We start from the raw sequence: 22,101 nt of genomic DNA on the forward strand, positions 1-22,101 counted from the left end.
CTATTGCAGAAAGGGACAAGAACAGCAAAGGATCACAGAACAGCCAGAAGGAACAGACCTGTGTAATTGGACTGATCCGGGAAGAGCCAGGTCAGGAATGGATATGAGTTTCCACCAGCTCCTGAAGGAAGAAATTAGAACCTTATTTCAGAAATTGAAGAGTGAGCTGTGCAATTCTCCTCCAGTCCCATGTTGATCTTTACATCACAGTACTTGACAACCCTTTCCCCCAGGAATCAATGCAGACCTGCACCCCTGGCCTCAGTCAGGACATCTCACTATGTCATCCATGAGCCACTCAGTAACTAGTGATGGCTTGTCTTTTCAGCCACAGCCATAGGGAACCTGTTTTAGTCTCCAGAGCTACCCCAGACTGGTGGTCTTACTGGACCCCCAGCCTGCTTCACACAGATCCTCCCTGCAGGTCTGTTCACTCTGCTTTGTGGGCTTTTTCACCAGGGTTCAGCAAGTGATTTCCCTTCACTCCTGTACCTCTTGGTATTCTTCCTTTTGTATCTTCCTTTCTGAATATATTTCCCTATTCTTGACTCACAGGTTTGTCCTTGCCTTCAGTTTATCTGGGATTTTATAGGGTTTAGAGGATGGCCTTTGGGTTCAGAAGGCCTGGGTTCATCCTGCTCATTTGACTCCAAGCCAACTGCATACATGGTCTCTCCGGATTTCAGTCACTTTTTCTGCAAATGGGCACATGGTGATACTTCCACCCAACGGCAGCAGTGAGCAGTAAGCACAGTTCTCCTTACTTTTTAGCAGAAGAGAATCGGTTTTTATCTATTTGTAATCACCTTGTTCAATGCTCAGTTGAGTATTACGGTTCTCTGCACTCTCATCTCCAGTACTTGCTTGATGAGAAATTTTGTTTTCAATCACTGAAGAGAGAGAGAAAACAAGTTAGAGATATCTATCAGAGTGCAGGGACATCAAGTGGGCATGTTTACGAATTTTCAGCCTTCTGGTTACTCAGAACTCAGTGAGTCCCAATCTTCATGGTGAAGTTCCACACCATCCCTGGTACAGAAAAGAGAACCCCAACAAGGGCATCCTTATGTTACCCACACAGAAAGGAGTCACTCAAATATCAGGATAAAAAGTTGTTGAAAACACCATGAGTTTGTCACTCATGTAAGAAAAATTACAGATGGCTGGAAAATCATGTGTCAAATAAAAAGTGGAGGTGAAGTGTGCTTTCTGACCTCTTCAAACTGTAAAGACAAGACAAGAATTTCCTCGTGAGAAGGACAAAGATCCTGTGAGTGACTGCATGTATGAAAGTGAAGGCACAAAAACTTGAAATAAATAGGTGGTCAAGAGAAGGGTGGAGTTTACTGGGTCAGGAGGATGAGCACCTCCCAAAGAGACAGCAGAGGCCACAGGAAGAACTAGAAAGACCTCCAGGGGTCCCAGATCCCAGGAGACTCTCTGAAGCTGCCAGGAGGGAGTGAATATTGTGGCCCTGGAGGACGTCTCAAGAGGTCTGTACCAGGGCCTGGGAGGCTGCCAAAAAGGTGAGACCAGTGCACCAGCCAAGTGCTTTCCCCAGAGCATCTGCACTACTCAGTGCAACTAATTCTTTTTCCTGTGAATTCTCCATTGTTATTTGGAGATCTTGGTGGATACTAAACTGTGTTGAAATAAAATTTTTTGGCAGGTAAAAACAAAAATTATAGGAAGAAGAAATTATAATGAGTGACAATCAAGCTAAAATTATTGCCCAAACAGTTTGAACAGCAAATTCAGACTACAGTTAGAAATTATACATTATGATTCTCAGAAAAAAGTGTTGAATCAGTCACTTTTGTGTGGTACCAAACACAGTTTCTGGTGGAGAAATTGATTTTGAGATTATTTGATTAATGTTTGTCTCACCCCTGGTGGAGAAAGAGCTAATTCAGCCATTACCTTTGTTTAAGGGCCAATTTGACCTGGGTTAATTTTCTTGCTCATTACTCTGGGCACCTGATGAAGGTGGTCTCTCTTTTTGGTATTACAAGGTCAACACTGGGTTTAGGGTGAAAAATGACCCATAACTGGACTCAGAAGGACTCCATGTCAACTATAAGCTATAGCAGATCTTCCTCCAATGTGGTGACTCTTGTAACTCAGATGTCCCTCATGAGGTCCCTGAAAGCAATGACTACAGAGTTGTTACATGAGACATTGACTCCCCTGGTCTTGGTGCTCCTAAGCCAGGTGGATTCTGCACCCACAGCTGAGCTGTCAGCTGAGGCAGATGGTAGGGTACTTGATGGTACTTGGACACGTGAAAAAAGAGCAGTAACTGATGGTGCCTTACTCAGGTGCAGTGGTTCTTGTCATTTGTTCTTCAAAGTAAACCTGATGTGACTGTGACTCTAATTGTTGTGTGAGTTTAAATGCTTAGTTAAGCAGACCTCCAGGTGTATTTTATACTGTAGTCACTATAGCAAAAACTTCTAGAAGACTCCTGATGTCTGTATTCTTAATTGCTATGTCACCTCGGACCAACATCATGTGTGACACATGCTCAAAATATATTTGTCAAAAAAATTTGCCACAGACATTGAAAGGTAGGCTATAAGCCTCATTACCATCTCTGAAGCCTTTACAAATGCCATTTAAATCAGGGTAGTTCTTCGTCATGAACTCGCTGAACAAGATTTCCAGAAGTGGCAGGTGACTCATCTCCTTAATTTTATTGAGGACTCCATACACCACTTTTGGTACAGCCGACAGGTTTTCACAAGATGCTTTAGACTCCTTAAAAAGTAGTGAACAGGGAAATATGAATACAGAGTTTTAAGTTACAGAAGTGCGCTAGAAAGTGATTTCATTTTTATGTATTACAATTCTCTTACATAGGTATCTTCTCATGTACAGTTTTAAAATTTCCCCATATTAATATAGCTACAAATAAGTAAATCTTTTTTCCTTAAAAATACGCATTTGTGCATTTGATCTCGTCATTCCCATTTATATTAGATGGAAGGAGGAGCAATATGCAGAATGAAAATTGGTTCAAAGTTAAATGATATGTAGCCCTTTCAGAACCTGGCAAAATATTTTAGGAATTGACTGAGCGGGTGATAGGCTGATGTTCTATTGAATGAAAAACACTTGTCCCTTCTGTAGGACCAACTTGGCCTGGCAAAATTCAAGGAAGCCAGGTGGTCATTGTTCCCTTCCTGTGGGCTTTGCTGTAAAGTAGCCTATTCATAGTGAAAGAGAAGATTCACATCTTTGTATCTCCACCTATGTCTTTTGCTAGAATTATCTAATTTTCAGGATTCCAGAAATAACAAAGGAAAAGAAAGCTGAAAGCTGTTGGAGGGAGAATAGCATGTAAATAGTTAGAAATTTGTCCTAACAATGCTTTCATTTTCTGTGGGTTTTAATGTTCTCAGACCTAAGCATTTAAATTGATGTTCACTGGAAGAAAGCGTGTGTAAATTATTTTATTAAATCAGTTGATTAAAGTTATTCATCCATTCATTAAAAATACATTTAATCCCTAGTTTATGCTATATTGTACATCTAACACCTACAAGCATTATACTGGACACCTATGGGGCCCATAACCTTCAGATCCAGCCTATCTCCAGCGTTATTCACCTCAACTCTAGGGGGCACCAAAAAGTCCCGTTCCTTCAGTCAGGAGCATGATTGCCTCCAATGATGTCAGCTTCTCTCTTTTTTTCACCTTATAGGAACGCTTAGAGCAGTACTTGAGAAAGCCCCCACTTACAGGAGACCCCTCATTTGTCTATTTGTGCCCTGACATTTGATTCCAAACTACCCAAAAAACTAATGTGGGGCTGATTTACCAGATTGTGACAAAATAAACTTCACTTACTTTATATATTTTATTGGTGATCAATTTATTGTCACGAAGTGTCTCAAGGAGAGGATATGGTGTTTTTATTGCATCTGAAATCTCAACCTTACGTTCTTTGAAGCGTTTGACTGCAATCTCACACGCAAGTTTGTAGTTTCCTGCAGACATCCTAGGGAGGAAGGATACCATGATAAAATGGTCATCAAGCCTTTTAAGTGCTTGTGCAGAGTGTAATGTTTTATATATGAAGGACAGAATGTGAAGAATCACATGAATTAAATAAGAATTCCTGAGTAGAGACCAGAATAAATGGAAGTGGTGCAATCAACAAAGATATAATAGAAGAAGCATGGAGGATCAGAGAGACATACACATTATAAAAATGTCCAGACTGTCCCAATTGAAGTCATTGTACACATGTCTCCTCCTAAACATATTTGAAATATTTTTTATTAAAACCTTCTATTCAACATAATATTGGCAGTTCTAGCCTCAAAAGTGAGACAAGACAAAGAAATAAATGTCATTATAATTTGGAAAGGAAGAAGTAAAACTCTACTTCTTAGCAGATGACATGATATTACAATAGAAAACCCTAAAACCTCTACCCAAAACTATTAGAACTAGTAAATGATACTAATAATGTTGAGGAATACAGAATCAATATACAAAAATCTGTTTGTTTCTATATATTAAGAAGAAACGATCAAACAATCCCATTTACCATTGCATCAAAACATCTAAAATACCTAGGGATAAATTTAACCAAAGAGGTGAAATACTTTTACTCTGAACAGAATAAAACTTGTGGAAAGAAATTGAAGAAGTTACAAATAAATGGAAAAATATAGTGTACCATATTCATGATTTGGAAAGATTAATATTGTTAAAATGTCCTTACTACCTCAAGTAATATATATACTCAGGGATATACAATCCCTGTTGAAATACATTCTTCTAGAAATTAGAATTAATCCTAATTTTTTTATGGAACCACAAAAGACCGCAAATAGCCAAAAAAAAAAAAAAAAAACTCAAGAAGAAACAAAGTGGGAAGTATCATACACCCTGAGATAAAACTACCCTATACAACTCTAATAATCAAAACAGTATAGTATTGGCAAAAACAAACAGATATATAGATCAATGGACTAGAATAGATAGTCCAGAAATAAATCCTCACATATATGGCTAATTAATTTAAGAGAAAGGTATACAATGGGGTAAAGATAGTTTCTTCAATAAGTGGTGTTGACAAAACTCAACAGTTACATGTATAAAAACTGAAATTTGACCACTTTCTTATACCACAGAGAAAAATAAACTCAGAATAAATTAAAGACTTAACTGTTAGACTTGAAACCTTAAAACTTTTGGAAGAAAACATATGCAGTAAGCCTTTTGACATCACTCTAAGAAACGTCTTTTTGGATGTATATTTTTGAGGAAAATAAAAAAATAAAAAATAAATAAATGGGATTACATTACGGTAAAAAGGTTTTGCACAGCAGAGCATACCATTACCAAAATGAAAAGACAAGCTACTGATATTTGCAATTGTTCACACATTTAATAGAGGATTAACATTTAAAGTATAAAAACAACTCATACAAGTTGACACAAAAGAAACAAAAATTCAATAGAAAAATGTGCAGAGGACCTGAACAGACAATTCTCCAAAGAGGACATGCAAATGGCCAATAGATATATGAAAAGAGGCTCAACATCACTACTTACCAGGGAGACGTACATTCAAAGCACAATGAGATATTACCTCACACTCCTTAGAATGGCTATCATCAATAAATCAACAGATAACAAGTGTCTACAGGATGCAGAGGAAAGGGAACTCTTGTACTTTGTTTGTGGAACTGTAAACAGGTGCAGTGACTATGAAAAACAGTATGGAGACCCCTCCTCACACAAGTAAAAGTAGAGCTGCCATATGATCTGGCAATTCCACTTCTGGACAGTTATCTGAAGAACACAACACTAATTCATAAAGATGTGTGTGCTCTTATGTTCATTGCAGCATTTCTAGTAACAGCTGAGATATGGAAGCAATCTAGACGTCTATCAATAGAGAAATGGATAAAGACGTTCTATAAACACACACACACACACACATGTAGAATATTATTCACCAATAAAAAAGTATGAAATTTTGCCATTTGCAAAAACATGGATGAACCTGGAGGATATTATACTAAATGAATTAAACCAGATAGGGAAAAACAAATACCCTAAGATATCATTTATGTGAGTAAAGAACCTCAAAAAATAAATGAATAAACAAAGCAAAACAAAGCAGAAACAGACCCATACATCCAGAGAATAAACTAATGTTTGTCAAAGGAGAGGAGGTGGGGAGATGGGAATTTAAACAAGAAAAAATTACATTTGTATAAAAGTGAGATGGAATAGAGAACTGTTACAAACATGATAGATATTAACTCAATTTATTAGTAATTATTTCAATGTGATTGGTCTTAATATTCCAATTAGAAAATAGAGATTACATATGAAAGAAGTGAAGAGATTAGGCAAAGAACATACATGCACAACCCATAGACACAGACAACAGTGGGGTGATGGCCAGAGGGAAGGGGAAGCAGGGGTTGGGTGGAGGTAAGCCAAGGGGGACACATAGGGACATTGGTAATAGTGTCAGCAATAAAAAATAAGAAAAACCCCAGAGATTATCAAAGTGACTGCAAAAATCAAAAACCTCTTTGTTGTAACAAAATTAAAACCTATTTGTCTTAACAAAATAAACCTTTAAATATAAAACTCATGTCAAGAATGGAGAAAGAGAGGTCATGCTAATACTGACCAAGAGATAGATGGAGTAGCTGTGTTATTTCCAGACAAGATGATTCAGCACAAGAGAAGGTATGAAGCAGCAAGAGGGCGTTACACATGAAACAGGGGTCTGTTTGCCAAGAAGACTTAACAACCCTTAACATGCATTTACCTGAACACACACCATCAGATTACAGAAGGTAACAATGGAAAGAACCACAAGTAGAAATAAATAAGTCTACTATTAGAGTGTGATGCTTTCAAACCCCCTTTTAGTAATTTATAGACCTAGCAAGCAAAGATTTAATAAAAATACATTTAATCTGAGCAACACTGTTAATGAAATTAGTCTGCCTGGCATTTATAGAATAGTCCAACTCATAACACTGTGTACACACAGACCACATGATTACAGGGAAAGTCACCTACATCAAGACAGACCACATTTGGGGCCATAAAGCCCACTTTAACAAGTACAGAAGAATAGAAATCATAGAATATTCACTCAAACAACAAAGAAATTAAATCAGAAATTCATTACACAGAAATAAATAGAAACTCCTCAACTATTTGGAGATCAAAAATACACTTCTAAATAACATGGGCAAAAATAAGTCTCAAGAGAAATTTTAAAATTGTTTAAATTAAATGCAATTGAACATATAATTTATCAAAAATTGGTGATGCAGAAATAGCAGTAATTAGTGGGAAATAGATTCTGTTAAATACATATGTTACAAAAGAATAAGGATCTAAATTAAAAAAAAAATTTTCCCACTTAGGAAACCAGTAACAGAAGAGTACAATGAGAGCAATTTGAACCTAAAATGGAAGAAGGAGGATAAAATAAATATTTAATAAGATAGGAATCAGTGAAAGTGGAAATAGAAAAAATAGGAAGAACCACAACACCTAAATCCAGTTCTTGGTAAAGATTAATCAAGTTGTTAAACTTTAACACAGGCTAATAAGAAAAACAGATAAAAGACACAAAATACCAATATTAGAAGTCTAAGCAGGATCATCACCAACCGATCCTGAGGACAATGAAAGCACTTTGAAAACCTACTGTGACAAATCTCTGAGTACCATTTTGGTAATTTCAATAAAATGGGCCAAGTCCTTGAAAGATACAAACTACCAAAACTTGTACAAGAAGAAATAGATCATTTGACTAGTCTTATATCTGTTTTTTTTTTTAAGTGAAGGAGTAATTAACACTGAAAAAAGTAAGTATCAGGCTCAGATAATTTCACTGGTAAATTTTGCTGAACATTGAACTAAGAAATGATATAGTTCTCCAAAGCCTTGTCCAGAAAATAGAAGCAGAGGGAAAAGTTTTAACTCATCCCATGAGTCCAGCATACTGCAACACCAAGAGCAGAGAAAGACGAACTACAGACCCATAACTGTCATGAACAGCAATACAAAAATTTTTACCAAAATATTAGCAAATTGCATATTTCAATGTATAAAAATATTATCCTCATGACCAACTGGAATTTACCCCAGATATGCAAGGCTGGTTTAATGTTCCAAATCACTCAGTGTAACCCACCATATCAAGAGGCTGAAGAAGAAAATGGAGTGATCATGTCAACTGATGCAGAAAGTTCACTTGACAAAGTTTACTTCCATTCATGTAAAATCCCCTAGCAACCTGGATACAAAAAGGAACTTCCTCAAGTGGAGAAGGAACATCCACAAGAAGCCTGTAGCTGACATCAGACTTACTGCTGAGAACCTGCACCCTTTCCCCCTAAGGTCAGGAAAAGGAAAGATGTTCCCTTTTACAAGTCCTGGTCAATATTGTACTGGAATGCATACTGGAAAATGAAAAGGAAATGAAAACTATAGAGTTTGGAAGAAATAAAACTGTCTTTGCAGACGACATAACTTCCTATGCAGAAAATCCTAAAGAATTCTCCAAAACATCATCTGTAACTAAGAAATAAGTATAGCAAGGACACTGGGTACAAAATAATGTAAAAATGATAATGGCTTTTATACATGCCAGCATTGAAAAATTAGATTCAAAATTAAATAAAACAATACTATTAACAATAGTTCCAATAATGCAAAACCTAAGTTGGTATTCAACTAAATGTGTAAAGAATCTGTATGCAAAACATTATTCTAGAAAGAGAAGATTTTTATTTTGCCAAATAATAACTTTGTCAGTGTAAGTCTGCAAAGTATATTAACAACTTAAAGTTCAGAGCTGAGTGGTAAAGGGAAATTGGAGTTAAATGACTTGTTTTTATATTTCACAATCATTTTTCATTGAATTTTTTCATTACCTCCTATCCCCCTTACAACCTGCTGCCCCCATTCCCCACACTGTTGTCCATGAGTCCTTTTTCCTTTTGGCTTGATATGATTTTTTTTTTTAAATTTCAAAGACTGGAACAACATGGTTTCAAATTCAAAAGTACAAAAATATAGATTAAAAATAAATTAAAAATTGAAAAGAACCCTGGTTAATTAAAATTAAGCTTTTTAATGTCACTTAAGACAGGAAGAAGTAAAATAAAAAGAAAACATAGCTTGCATTCTTAGACAAAAAAGGAACAAGGAAAACAATAAGGAGTTTAAAAGTTAAAACAGGAAAAAGTACGAAAAGTATAGTATGCAAAATCCTTGATGTAGATAAAACAATGGTGATATGGGACAGCACAGGATCAAAAATAGAATCCAGCAAGAGACCCAAGGAAGACAAAGTGCCATAAAAGTTGTTAAAATCACAGATAGAAAGTTATGATATGTAAACATGAACAACAACAGCACCAACAAAATGATGCTCATGCTGATGGGATAGAACAATTCAAAACACAAGTAAAGGAACAAATATTTTATAAATATTAAAAAAAAACTTTTACTTCTAGGTTTTGACTTTTTGCACAGGCAAAAATTATTGTACAGGATCTGGAGATATTTGTTAGAAAGACACATTACCTAACCATGCATGCTGAAAAGAGGGAACTACAATTTATTTTCAATATTTTGAAAGGAATGTCAACACATCATGATCTTCATTACAAAAAAAGCTTCAGAAAGTTTTAATTGGTAAAAGCTAAACATGCTGCATGTGAAAATAATAACAATGCCCCCAAATTGTATGACAGAAAACAAAAAGCCCTCTACTGGGTAAAAGGGGAAACAGATTTTGCTGTTAGAGGTTGTTTTGGAAAAAAAAAATACAGGAAGACAGTGGAATGAGATTGAGCAAAACCTGTTGCATATCAGGAAACTTTTTATGAAATTTATTGCAACAATAAACAAAAGCAGTGAATGTATATAGTTATATTCATAAATTATTTTTTAAAATGTGCAGACTCCACGCTGGTATTTTTAGAAAAACTATATGAAAGAGTCGAAAGCTGACACGGTACAAACTCTCAAAAACCAGCAAATACTACAGTAAACATTGAAGTGATGAGGCCATTCAATGATGCCTACCATTACCACAATTTGCTCACATGTATGTTTTAGCTAATGCAATAGGATAAGGAAAAACTTCATTGGTGTAAATATTTTTTAAAAGATACAATATTATATGATGTATGATTACATATAGGGAAATGATAGAGACCTAAATAAATTTCCTAAGAACTAGAAAAAGAATTTGCCAAGAGGCATGAGTTTTTTAAAAACGTACACAAAATGAACAGATTTTATTTGCAACAACATATGTTGAAAAGAAAGAAAATATTACTTCAAACCCAATAGTCAATACACATTCATATATTTATAAACATCTGAAAGTTATGAACTATATGAAAGAAACTATAATGTCTTATTGAAGAGAATTATCAAGCTCTAAATAAATGGGGAGGTGGAAGGTGCTTTCAGTTAGGAAAACATAACAATTTTAAAGTGTCAATCCTCCTGAAGTTCTTGTAAAAGTGTAGTACACCTGCATTTTGTAATCCTATTGAAAGTGGATAAGGTAATTTAAAAATATATAAGACAGAAAAAATATCTGAGTCAAGCAGAGTAAGTAGAAGATTTAATAGATTTAATGTTAAAAATTCAGTGAGATAGTAAAAGAATGTAAAAATATATTTCCAGTACACAGGTCTAAGGGTTATTATATCTGATCGATAGACAAAGACTCCAGCCTATTGACAAAATATGACATACAATGCCAAAGAAAATACATCTGAACAGTCATTTAGAGAAAATAAAATTAAAATATCCAATAAACATACAAATACATACAAACTAAAATATCAATGAGAAACCATTTCTCACTCAATAGATTGGCAAACAGTTTCACAAGTGACAATGCAGCGTGGGAGAAGATTCAGAGAAGCAGACATTCATTGCTGGTATGAGCAGAAATTGCAAACGCTGGTGCTGTGTAAAAGGGAAAATGACATCACTTTTTGAAAAACCTTTGTGACTTTGGGTTATAGAAGACAAAAAGGTAGCTATAAAACCAAAAGCTTCATCCATAAAGAAAAAACCTGATAAATTAGTAAAAAATAGTAAATATTTTGTGCTTCGAAAGACACCATACAAAATATGAAAAAAAAAACAAAAAAACAAAAAAACTAGTCCCAGAGCAGAGAATGAGAACCTAGGTTTGGTCAAGGGCAAGGAGTTCTGCTGGGAGCAAGGAAGACAGGTGAGTTTGTGAGGGTCAGGCAGGGCTGGAGCGAGGGTCCCATCACACAGTCAGATTCCCCCTTCGGATACACGGTCTAGTTTTCCAGGCCAAAGAGCGAAAGAAGCCATGTCAAATGTCCCTGAAAAGCAGAGAGGAATTCCCCAAAGGCTCACCATTTGGAGCTGGGCATGACCATGATGATGAGGTCCAGAGAACATAGAGCAGAAAGCTGGGAAGCCACTTCCCCCCAGGAAAGCAGAGCTCAGCTCTGGCCACACCTGGGGACTGATTACCTGGCCTTTACACAGGTAGAGGGCTACAGCTGGGAGATGAGGAAACTCGCAGACTCAGCATTCCAAAAAATTAGTAATAACAAAGACCCAAAAGAACTACTAAAACTTAAATAGTTGTCATAGGAGAAAATTTGAGACAACTATTATGAACAGGAAGTAAAAAGATGATTTATGAGGGACAAATAAAGCTGTGAAGGCTACAGTTGCATACAGGGAAGGAGTTTTACCCCCAAATTAAAAAAAATACATTTTGTAGATATTAGAGAAGCAACTTCCCCTGAAGTAAAGGAAGAATTGAATCTGCCTTCTCACGAACACAAGAACTCTGGTTAAAGACAGTGTGCATAGGATTCACCAATATCTTTCAGCATTGCTTTTATTTATTTGTGATAAACAGGGTGCATCTATCTTATAAAATCAATACTATAAGTTTTTACTCTAAATTTGAAAGCTTTAACAAGATAGAAGTTGCCACAAAAAAGTTAAAAGACAAGGAAGCATATTCATAAGTTCAGAGTACGTAGCAAACTCTCCCTTGTCATTAAAGGAAGAACAATCACCTCAATTTATTACATTGGCCAAAAATAAACTAACGATTCATAGAAGAGGCAATTTAAGGCCAATAGACTTGAAAACCTGTGCAACCTCCCATGCAATCAGAGAATGCACATTAACAGGCTGCATCCCTTTATCCAGCTCCTTTGTGAAGTCTGGGTGTGAAGAGATGGCTCATCAGCCAGTGGCGGGAGAATATAGTGGTTCAGCCACAAGGAAGGCAATTTGGTAGGATCTATGAACAACTGAATATTAGTACCCTTTGCCTGAACAACTCTACCTTTTGTTTTCTGAACACAAGACAAATACTTGTATACATGCAAAAACATAAAGAAATATGTAATTGTTATTATCACAGTTTGTTAGTAACAGTGAACAATCAAAAACAACATAAATGAATTAAATGGAACATAATTTAACAATTATGGAAAACAACTCCATGGAGCAGTGTGCAGCTTTTCATAAGAATGGGGTAGATCTTTATGTTTATTAATGTAAAAAACCTCTAATAATTTTAATATTGAAATTTAAAAAGTGTAAAATCCAGAATGGTGTATACAATATAATCTCAGTCAAAAAACAAGACAGAAATTATGCATTTAGGAAAACAAGTCATGTTTTCCTAACAGGTCATGTTTTCATTTACACAGAAACACGCTTTACATGTTTGCATGTAAATGTGGAGAGAAGACACAGAGGCCGTGCCCACAGCACTCAGCAGGCCCAGGAATGGAAGCCCCACGGGGCGGCTGGTGAACAGGACTGCTTCCCTCTGTGTCCATCCCTGTCATCTGAAATTTCATGACAAACAAAGTATAATGTATTTCTTTTGGATTCAAAAAACAAACAATGAGACACATCAAGTAATGTAATTTATGACTCTTTACTAAAGAAAAAGGTCGGGTTTCTAGCCTTTTCCTTGTCAGAGGGAGAACCCACCCAGAGCAGAAAATCACAGTAGAAATGAGAGCAGCAGCCTGCACTGGGCTTTGGCGTCTTGGTCCTTCCTCTTCCTTTCACTTCCTCGTCAAGGCCCCTGGAGGAGGCCCAGACCCCCAGCCAGAGATGGGAATAGGCCTGGTGCTGACCCGTCCCCGGGTCAGGTTAGGAGACCCAGGCACCCAAAGTCAGATGTTTCATCTGAATTTTATATTTTTTTAAGTGCCCTCTTTGAAACAACCTAGGTGAAGGTGGAGGGGCCAGAGGGAAATGAGAGAGTTCAGAGGCCATGAGAAAATAACAAATCTGTTTCTCAAAGTCAGAAAGAACAGCTGAGTGCAGAGGGGCCATCAGTGGAGCAGTAGGTGTGACACCAGTGTCTCGTGGGCTGCGGCCGCTGCGCTCACACCAGCGGCTGTCCCTCTGCTGTTTAAAGATCCAATTTCCTTATCACACATTCCTGCATTCCACTACACTGAACGTGAGTGTACATGTAAAGCAGGACTAAGGTCAAGGGTTAATTCAGTGTCTAATGACAGACGGTGAAGCAGGAGCACAGCTAGAGAGGAAGTTAAAAGAAGGAAGGAAGAGACTGACCTGGTTCTCAGGTCGCTGCTTGAACTGGCCATCGTTCTTCCCTGGGCCCTGCCAAGACCTGTGATCCCTCTGGTGTCCCCTGCCTCGTGTCAGCCTCGTTTCAGCCTCGTTTCTGCCTGGTTTCAGCCCACGCAGCCCTGAGCGGGAAGTCTGTAACGGACTCACCCAGAAAGGGCTCCTCCCAAATGGGGAAAACAGAAGTGAAAGTAACTTTTTCAAGTGTTGTCAGCCACATTTGCCTCCTCCTGCAGCCCCACAGTGGCTCTCAGCCATCAGGACATGTGCCAGCAGGAAGGGAGGACAAGGAGGGACACTCAGGACCTGGAGGGCTAGGGACAGGGGACCTCCAGCAATGAGCAGGGCCAGCCTTCAGCAGTCCCCTTTTTGAAGAAAAAAAAAAAGATGAGCAAACCCCACTGTTCTCATGGCCCAGATTTTCTGAGAGGGTGCAGAGGAACAGAGTTAGGTCTCCGTGTTCAGACACAGGGCTGGAGAAGCGCCATTCTCAGGACGATGGTTTCCGTGTTTGTTCCCTGAGTCTGACTCCCTCTGGCTGGGACTACGAGTTCTAATCCAATTAAATTTAAGATCCAGGGAAAGGTTCTACCCTCTCTTCACATATGTTCTTTCTTTCCCTACAAGGAGTGAATATGAATCTGGACAGATTCCGTACCCTGATGAGGATGTTTCTTTCCCAGAGTACAGGGTCTCACTGAGTCCTGGATGCTGCACACATGGGGGATGGAGTCTCTCTCTCCAGCCCTGTCACCCTCTGTTTGGGGGTGGAACATTAGTAAGCTGAGCCTCTGCTGGGCACAGCTGTCCTCTGCTCCTGGCCTCCATGGTTTGGGAGACCCAGACAGGGTCTGATATAGACAACACCAGCCTTTTCCAGGGGCCCCCACCTCTCTCCACTGTCCCTCAGCAGCAGGCAGACTAGGGCCCCACTGTGCTGGATATGGGCAGAAATGTGCCTGTTTTCCCCTGACTCTGCTTAGAGTCACCAAGATCACCACATGAATGAGCAATGGATAGCAGTTGGCTGGGTGGGAAGTCCACCAGGGCCAGTCTCCTGGGTAGACACTCCCACACTGGGGCGGCCCTGGCCAAAGGGAAGGAGACAATCCTGTGGGGCCAGAGAAAGCTGAGCATGCACCCCGTTCTGCCAACAGCAGTGGTTTCTGAGGGGTCAGGAGGGCTCTGTGCAGAAAGCAAAACTTTTTGATGCAGAAAACAACCTCAGACCCACGTGGGTGAGGACTTGGACAAGACCATCTGCAGAAGCAGGTTGACCCCTAACAGTCCTGCTGGCCTGATGTGAAGGACAGAAGGGAGTGCCTGGGACATTTTCCATGCAGCAAGGACCAATGACATTGGGGACTGTTCCTGTTCTCTGGGAAGTTGCCCCAGCTATGGCGCCTGGATCCTAGAAAGCAGGAGAGGCAGCAACTGAGGAGGCACATGGAGCAGAGGACTCAGAAAGGGAACAGGCTTTCTTGGCTTCACTAGGAGCAGCTTCCAATCAGACGTCAGCAGTGGGCTGAGTCTCCAGCCTGGGAGACCCTGTGGGGACAGAGGTTTGTCCTGAGATGAGGCAGGGTCTGGACCTGAGAAGTCACCAGCAGGAAGAAGTGGCAGCAGGAGCAACAGCAGCCACTGGGCTGAGGATGGAGACCCGAGGCATCTCAGTGGAGGTAGGAATGGAGAGGGTGGCACCTGGCCCTTCATGGGCACACTCAGGCCCCACACCAATGTCCCCTTCTGGAAGGTGGCCTACTAACCAGCAGGACTTCTGGTCCCCATGAGCACCCTTTCTTTCTGGGGAGACTCAGGCTGGGAGTTCTGTGAAAGGTGAGTCTGTTCCCTGGTGGGTCTCCCTGGGTTCATCTGGCTGGAGAGGGTTGGACTTGGTGCTCCTTCAAGCTCAAGGTCACAGGGAGAGCAGTCTGTGGGGTGTGGACTGCCTGTGCATTTGTGTGTTCATGGGCTTGTGCAGTTGATTGTAGCAGCCTGAGGCCTTGTGGATAAGTCCAATCCTAGGGTTCAGATTTAGGGGTTACTTTTGGCACTACCAAAAAGAAGCCGGGTACAGAAGCCGGGTACCTGCTCCACCTTCTACCAGGAAGAACTTGGTGTGTTGATCTTCATCTCTTTCATCTTTTTGCCTTCATTTGGTTGGGAACGTATGTTGGTGACTTGGGGAGAGTTTATAAATAAAATTTGAGGTTTCTCTGTGACGTTCCTTTTTTCTGAGATTACCCTCTTGCCCCCCATAAACTCTGGCTGCCTGACTTTGCTGACCGTGAGGAAAGTGGACTTCCTACCAAAGTGCTGACCCCCACACAAGGCTGTGGATGCTCTCAGAGCCCGGTGATAGTTAACTGGAAACATCAAGTGTTGGCTGCATGTGAGATTTGAGTTCACTGCAGAATTGTCTGTCTTTGTTCATTCTTCCAACGTTTTAAGCAGTGTTTGCTGATTATTTTTTAAAAAGATTTAATTTGCTTTTAGAGAGAGGGGAAGAGAGGAAGAAAAAGGGAAAGAAACCTCAGTCTGTGGTTGCCCCTCATGTGCCCCTGACTGGAGAACTGGCCCAAAGCCCTGGCATGTGCCCTGACTGGAAATTGAACAGATGACCCCTTGGTTCAGAAACTGGCACTCAGTCCACTCAGCCACACGAGCCAGGGTTGTTCTCCGATTATTGCCTAGAGCTTCTAGCTGTTTTCTTCAATTGGCTGGCTCAGTAGGAAGTCACTCCTACAGATCAGAAGCAGAAGTCTCATCCCTGCTCATAAGCAGCAGACCACGCTGCACACTCCCAGGCCCAGCCCTCTTCTGACTCCTGGAGAAGCCCAGTGGGTCCAGTGCCTCTGAGCCCCTGCCCACCGAGGAAGGGAGATGCTGCTGTGCAGAGCGTCAGAGGCACATATTTGTTAGGGGACCCACAAGCCAGGGTAGATACACTTTGTACTTCTGTACATGGGAGCAGAAACACACGCCTATTAGAGTGGGCTCCTTTATAAATAAAATACAGAGCAAACAATATGGCTGGAGCAAAAACAGGGTTTATCCTAACATTTCAGTGGAGGTAATACTTTACAGGCCACCTAGAATGGTGAGAAATATATGTTGTTGCCAAGAAGATTAAGAATATTTGCTTTTTGGTAAAGGAGGAGTGTGAATGAGGCATCAAATCTGGTTTTTATTAATGGTTTATTTATTCAGCCCCTTATCTCTGATGTGGGCCCTTGTCAAGCCTTGCTGGGAGATCTCCCCACCCACAGTACACAGAGACAATTGGAGATTATCGGGTCTCCTCAACAAACAGCACTTCTCTCTAGCAAAGCAGAGCAGTGTGTGAGCTGATGCCGAGAGGGGTTTCTCTTGGAGGTTTGGTGATGGGTGGTTACCAAGAGCCTTAGGACCTTGGGAGCTCCATGTCCTTCTGCATCCCCACACTCCCCACCCAAGACCACAGCTGAGCTCCCCAGAAAACAGCTCACATTTGAGACTAGGTAAACGGGATAGACAAGATGGCTGCTTAGTGTCCTTCCTTGTTCTTGGCTGTCCATTGGGGTGGGGTAGACACTCTCCCTTCTAGCAGGATGACAAATTCAGCCCTTTTCTCTATAGCACAGGGAAACCGGGCCACAGACAAGCTGTTCCTCCATAGAAAAAGTTCCAGGATCTGTGGTCCCTGTGACTGGCCTGGGACTGTCCTATTTCTCCTCTTAGACAGCATGGCCCACTCTGCAGTATTCTTGGTGATATCCTCAGTCAGCCATGGTCCCCATGGCCATCTGTCCACCTGCCCTCTCTTCCAGAGACACAGGTTTCACTGGGTGGACAACACATACGCTGTGTGTGCAGGAGTGGAGGGGCTGTTAATTCAGATGCTGTCCTGTCGGCCAGCCTGCCAGCCAGGCTCTCTTTGGGGAATTAGACCCTTGAAAGCAATGTGTTGAGCAGTTAAAAAAATCAGTTGGAAATACTTGTTTAGTGATATGTTGGTCCATAAATAATTTCTCCCATTTTATAGATTGCCTTTTCATTTTGTCGATTATTTTGTTGTTGCTGTTGTGTGGAAGCTTTTTGGTTTGATGTCATCCCAATTGAATATTTTTGCTTCTGGTGTTTGGGCTTTTGGTGCCACATATGTAAAACCACTGTAGACCAATGTTAAAAAACATTTCCCTTTGTTTTCTTCCAGCAGTTTTATGGTTTCAGGTCTTACATTTATGTCTTCAGTCCATTTTGTGTTAATTTTTCTTAGAAGTATAACAGAAGACCCAGTTTCATTCTTTTTCCTGTGAATATCTACTTTTCCCAACACCATTTATTGAAGAAGCTATCCTTTCCCCATTGAGTATTATGGCTCTACTGTCAAGTATTAGTTAACTGCCTTTACATGGATCTATTTCTGGTCTCTTGGTTCTTTTGTATTTGTCTATGTGTTGTTTTTACACCTGTATCATTGTGTTTTATACCTGTGTTTTGATGACTAGAGCTTTGTATTATAGTTTGAATCATAAAATGCGATGCCTCCAGCTTTATTTTGCATTTTAAGGATTCCTTTGATTATGCAGGATCTTTTGTGGTTCCACAGAAATTTTAGGATTTACTTTTTTATTTCTGGAAAAATATCCATTAGAATCATGATAAGGATTACATTTCAATATGTTTGTGAATTTTTTAGGTTTCTTCTTGCTACTGATTTCTAGTTTCATAACATTGTAATTGGAAAAAACACAATTTTTAATTTCTGGAGTATGTTGAGACTTATTACCTAAGTTATGGTTTATCCTAGAAAATCTGACTTCCAACCAAGATGGAGATATAGGTTGATACACTGTGCCTCCTCTCACAACCGAAAGAAGGACAACGACAAATTTAAAAACAAAAAAACAACAAGAATTGACAGGAAATAGAACTGTATGAAAGTCTGACAACCAAAGAGTTAAAGAAGAAGCATTCACCCAGACTGATAGGAGGGGCAGAGATGGGCAGTCAGGGAAGAGAGGACTCACAGCAAGGCAGTGGCTGGAGGACCAGGTGAGGTGGTGGCTAGCAGAGCAGGTGGTCCTAAATTTGTGTGTGGATAAACTGGGAGGAACAGATCTCACAACCAACAGTTCCAGTGTGGAGAACTAAAGCCTTAAAAACTCTGACTGAAAAAACCTGTGGCGGTTGAGGCATTGAGAGAAACTCCCAGCCTCACAGAAGAGTTTGTTGGAGAGACGCATAGGGTCTTAAAATGCACAGAAACCCACCCACCTGGGAATCAGCACCAATTTGTTTGTGGGTAGTGGAGGAAGTGACTGAAAGCTGGCCAAGAGCTGAACAAGTGGTATTGTTCCTTCTTGGACCCCTTCCCGGACATACAGCACCACAACACAGCAACATGGGTTGCTCTGTCCTGGTGAATACTTAAGGCTCTGCCCCTTACTAGGTAACAAGGCATGCCCAGAAAAAAATGGCCCAAATGAAAGAACAGATCAAAGCTCCAGAAAAAATACAGCTAAGCAATGAAGAGATAGCCAGCCTATCAGATGAACAGTTCAGAACACTGGTAATCAGGATGTTCACAGAATTCGTTGAGTATAGTCACAAAATCCACAAAAAGTGAAGGGTATGAAAAGTAAAATAAAGGAAAATGTACAGGAAACCACCAGTGATGGGAAGGAAATTGCGACTTAGATCACTGGTTTGGACCAGAAGGAAGAAATAAACATTCAACCAGAACAGAATGAAGAAGCAAGAATTTAAAAAAAAATGAAGAAAGGCTTAGAAACCTCTTGGAAAACTTTAAATATTCCAGTGTCTGAATAATAGGGGTTCCAGGAGGAGAAGAGGAAGAGAAGAAATTGGAAACTTATTTGAACAAATAATGAAGGACAACTTCCCTAATCTGGGCAAGAAAATAGACTCCTAGGAAATCCAGGAAGCTCAGAGAGTCCCAAAGAAGTTGGACACAAAGAGGAGTACACAAAGGCACATCATTATTAAGTTACCAAAGATAAAAGGTAAAGCAAGAATCTTAAAAGCGAGCCCTGGCTGGTGTAGCTCAGTGGATTGAGCGCAGACTGGGAACCAAAGTGTCCCAGGTTCGATTCCCAGCCAGGGTACATTCCTGGGTTGCAGGCCATAACCCCCAGCAACTGCACATTGATGTCTCTCTCTCTTTCTCTCTCTCCCTCCCTCCCTCCCTCCCTCCCCTTTCTAAAAATAAATAAATAAAATCTTAAAAAAAAGAATCTTAAAAGCAGCAAGAAAAAGGGAGACACTTACCTACAAAAGAGTTCCCATCAGACCATCAGCTGATTTCTCAAAGGAAAACATACAGTCAAGAAGGGGCTGGAAAGAAGTATTCCAAATCATGAAAGGCAAGGACCTATGTCCAAGATTATTCTATCTAACAAAGCTATCATTTAGAATGAAAGGGCAGATAAAGTGCTTCTCAGATAATGTCAAGTTCAAGGAGTTCATCATCATGAAGCCCATATTCTAAGAAATGTTAAAGGGACTTAACTAAGAAAAAGAGGATAAAAAATGTGAACAGTAAAATGACAACAAACTCACAACTATCAACAACTGAGCCTAAAAACAAAAACAAAAACAAAAATGAACTAAGCAAACACCTAGAACAGGAAGAGAATCACAAAAATGGAAATCACATGGAGGGTTATCAGCATTGAAGGGGAGGGGGGCAATGGGCGAAAAGGTATAGGGAATGCATAGCATAAATGGTAGGTGCAAAATAGACAGGAGGAGGGTAAGAGTAGTACAGGAAATGTAGAAGGCAAAGAACTTATATGTACAACCCATGGACATGAACTAAGTGGGGGGGAATGTGGGTGGGAGTAGGTATGCAGGGTAGAGGGTGATAAACAGGGCAAATGGGACAACTGTAATAGCATAATCAGTAAACTATATTGAAAAAATCTGTGTGTGCTTGAGGACAATGTGTTCTACTGTTGGATGAAACATGTATATTTTTGCCAATTTCATTTGAGCTATAGTGTCTTTCATATCTGTCAGTTTTCCATTAATTATCTGAATGATCTAACATCCTTGAGAGTATGGCATTGTAGTTCTCCACTGTTATTAATTCTTCCTTATTGTTTCATATATCTTTTTCCTTGCTTTCTTTTTCTCTTACAGTGTTCCTTTGTGATTTGATGACATGTGCTTGTTTATTTTGACTCCTTTGTCCTAATCTTTTGTGTATGTACTACAGGATTTTCCTTTGTGGTTAGCATGAGGCTTACATAAAATATCTTATATTCATAATTTTTATTTGAAGCTGATGACAACTCAAATTTGATAATATGGAGACATTTTAGTTACTTCTCCCCATACTATATAAGGGTACTGATGTAAGAATTTACATCTTTGTAATATTGTGTATCCAAAAGTAAATTATTATAGTTATGGATATTTTCAATGTCTCTGCTTTAATTTTGTTTGCTTGTTTTATTGATTACATCCCACTTATAGGTGAGTTCATATGGTATTTGTTTAGTTATGGATATCTGAATGTATTTTTAAAATTTAAAATATAGTTGTAGTGAAGCATTTAATATCATTACAATATTGGAGGATCTCAATTCAATTGCTTATTTAAAATCACAAGGAGTTTGGTGGGGCTAAGATGGCATCGGAGTAGGAAGGAGCAGATTCTGCTTCTCTTTACTCAGGGGAGAAAATCCTGACCGATCTATGGAGTAGAGAAGCAAGCAACCAATATAGTTCAGCATATGTGAAAATAGGGGACCAAGGATTGTGGCAGAACCAAAAAACCGGTCCCTTAGAAGAGTGCTGTAACAAGGTAGGGTCCCAAGGACCAGCTTGTTGTCTGGGGGCTGCAGCCCCAGGCCCAGTGCCCGCTGCTGGGTTTGCCACAGAGTCCTTGGGAGAGAGCCTGGACAAAGGCTCCCTTCCCAGCCAAACAAGGTCTGAGCGGCACTGGGAGGAATCCAGGTGCTAGCAAACACACAAGGGCTGTGAGCACCTTTGGGGGCTGTGGACATGGGAGGGGCTGGGTGGAGCAGTGGGCCCAGATCCCTGCAGTCACTGGTCTGGCTAGAGAGTTTGGCTGCGGGAGAAGCCAGGCCACTGTGTGGAGCAGCAGGCTTGAACAGGAGGAATTTCCCAAGAGGAAGGAGTGAATAGACAGACACTGTTTGGGGATTTCTCCTAAAGTGATCAATCACTCCAGCTTCCCTGCCATCCAGCCAAGGGTGCATGTGGAGGGAGAACATCCCCACACCCGAGTCCACAGAAGTAACCCTGGGGAAAGACCTGATTCCCACACACAGGGTGCAAGGCTGAGGAGCCATGTTAGCTTCCTAGACAGTGTGGGAGCCAGTGGAAGCGCCACTGACAGAGGAAGAAAAGCCATACCAATCACTCCTCAACCTGCTGCAGCCAGCAAGACCAGAAAAACCAGTTTGGCCACTTTGAAACCAAGA

The 22,101-nt window shown here is 40.1% G+C and overlaps 1 protein-coding gene across 1 annotated transcript in view; it reads right to left on the minus strand.

The window, feature by feature from the left end:
* Window positions 1-22,101, minus strand: part of LOC118500399 (nuclear body protein SP140-like) — a 240,638-nt gene that overhangs the window by 28,039 nt on the left and 190,498 nt on the right. Inside the window, exon 5 of the mRNA XM_036025005.1 lies at window positions 59-121. Within this exon, the coding sequence (XP_035880898.1) occupies window positions 59-121 (63 nt within the window). The remainder of the gene's footprint in view (window positions 1-58; window positions 122-22,101) is intronic.

Source organism: Phyllostomus discolor, chromosome 4 (genome assembly GCF_004126475.2).
Source record: "Phyllostomus discolor isolate MPI-MPIP mPhyDis1 chromosome 4, mPhyDis1.pri.v3, whole genome shotgun sequence".
NCBI lineage: Eukaryota > Metazoa > Chordata > Mammalia > Chiroptera > Phyllostomidae > Phyllostomus > Phyllostomus discolor.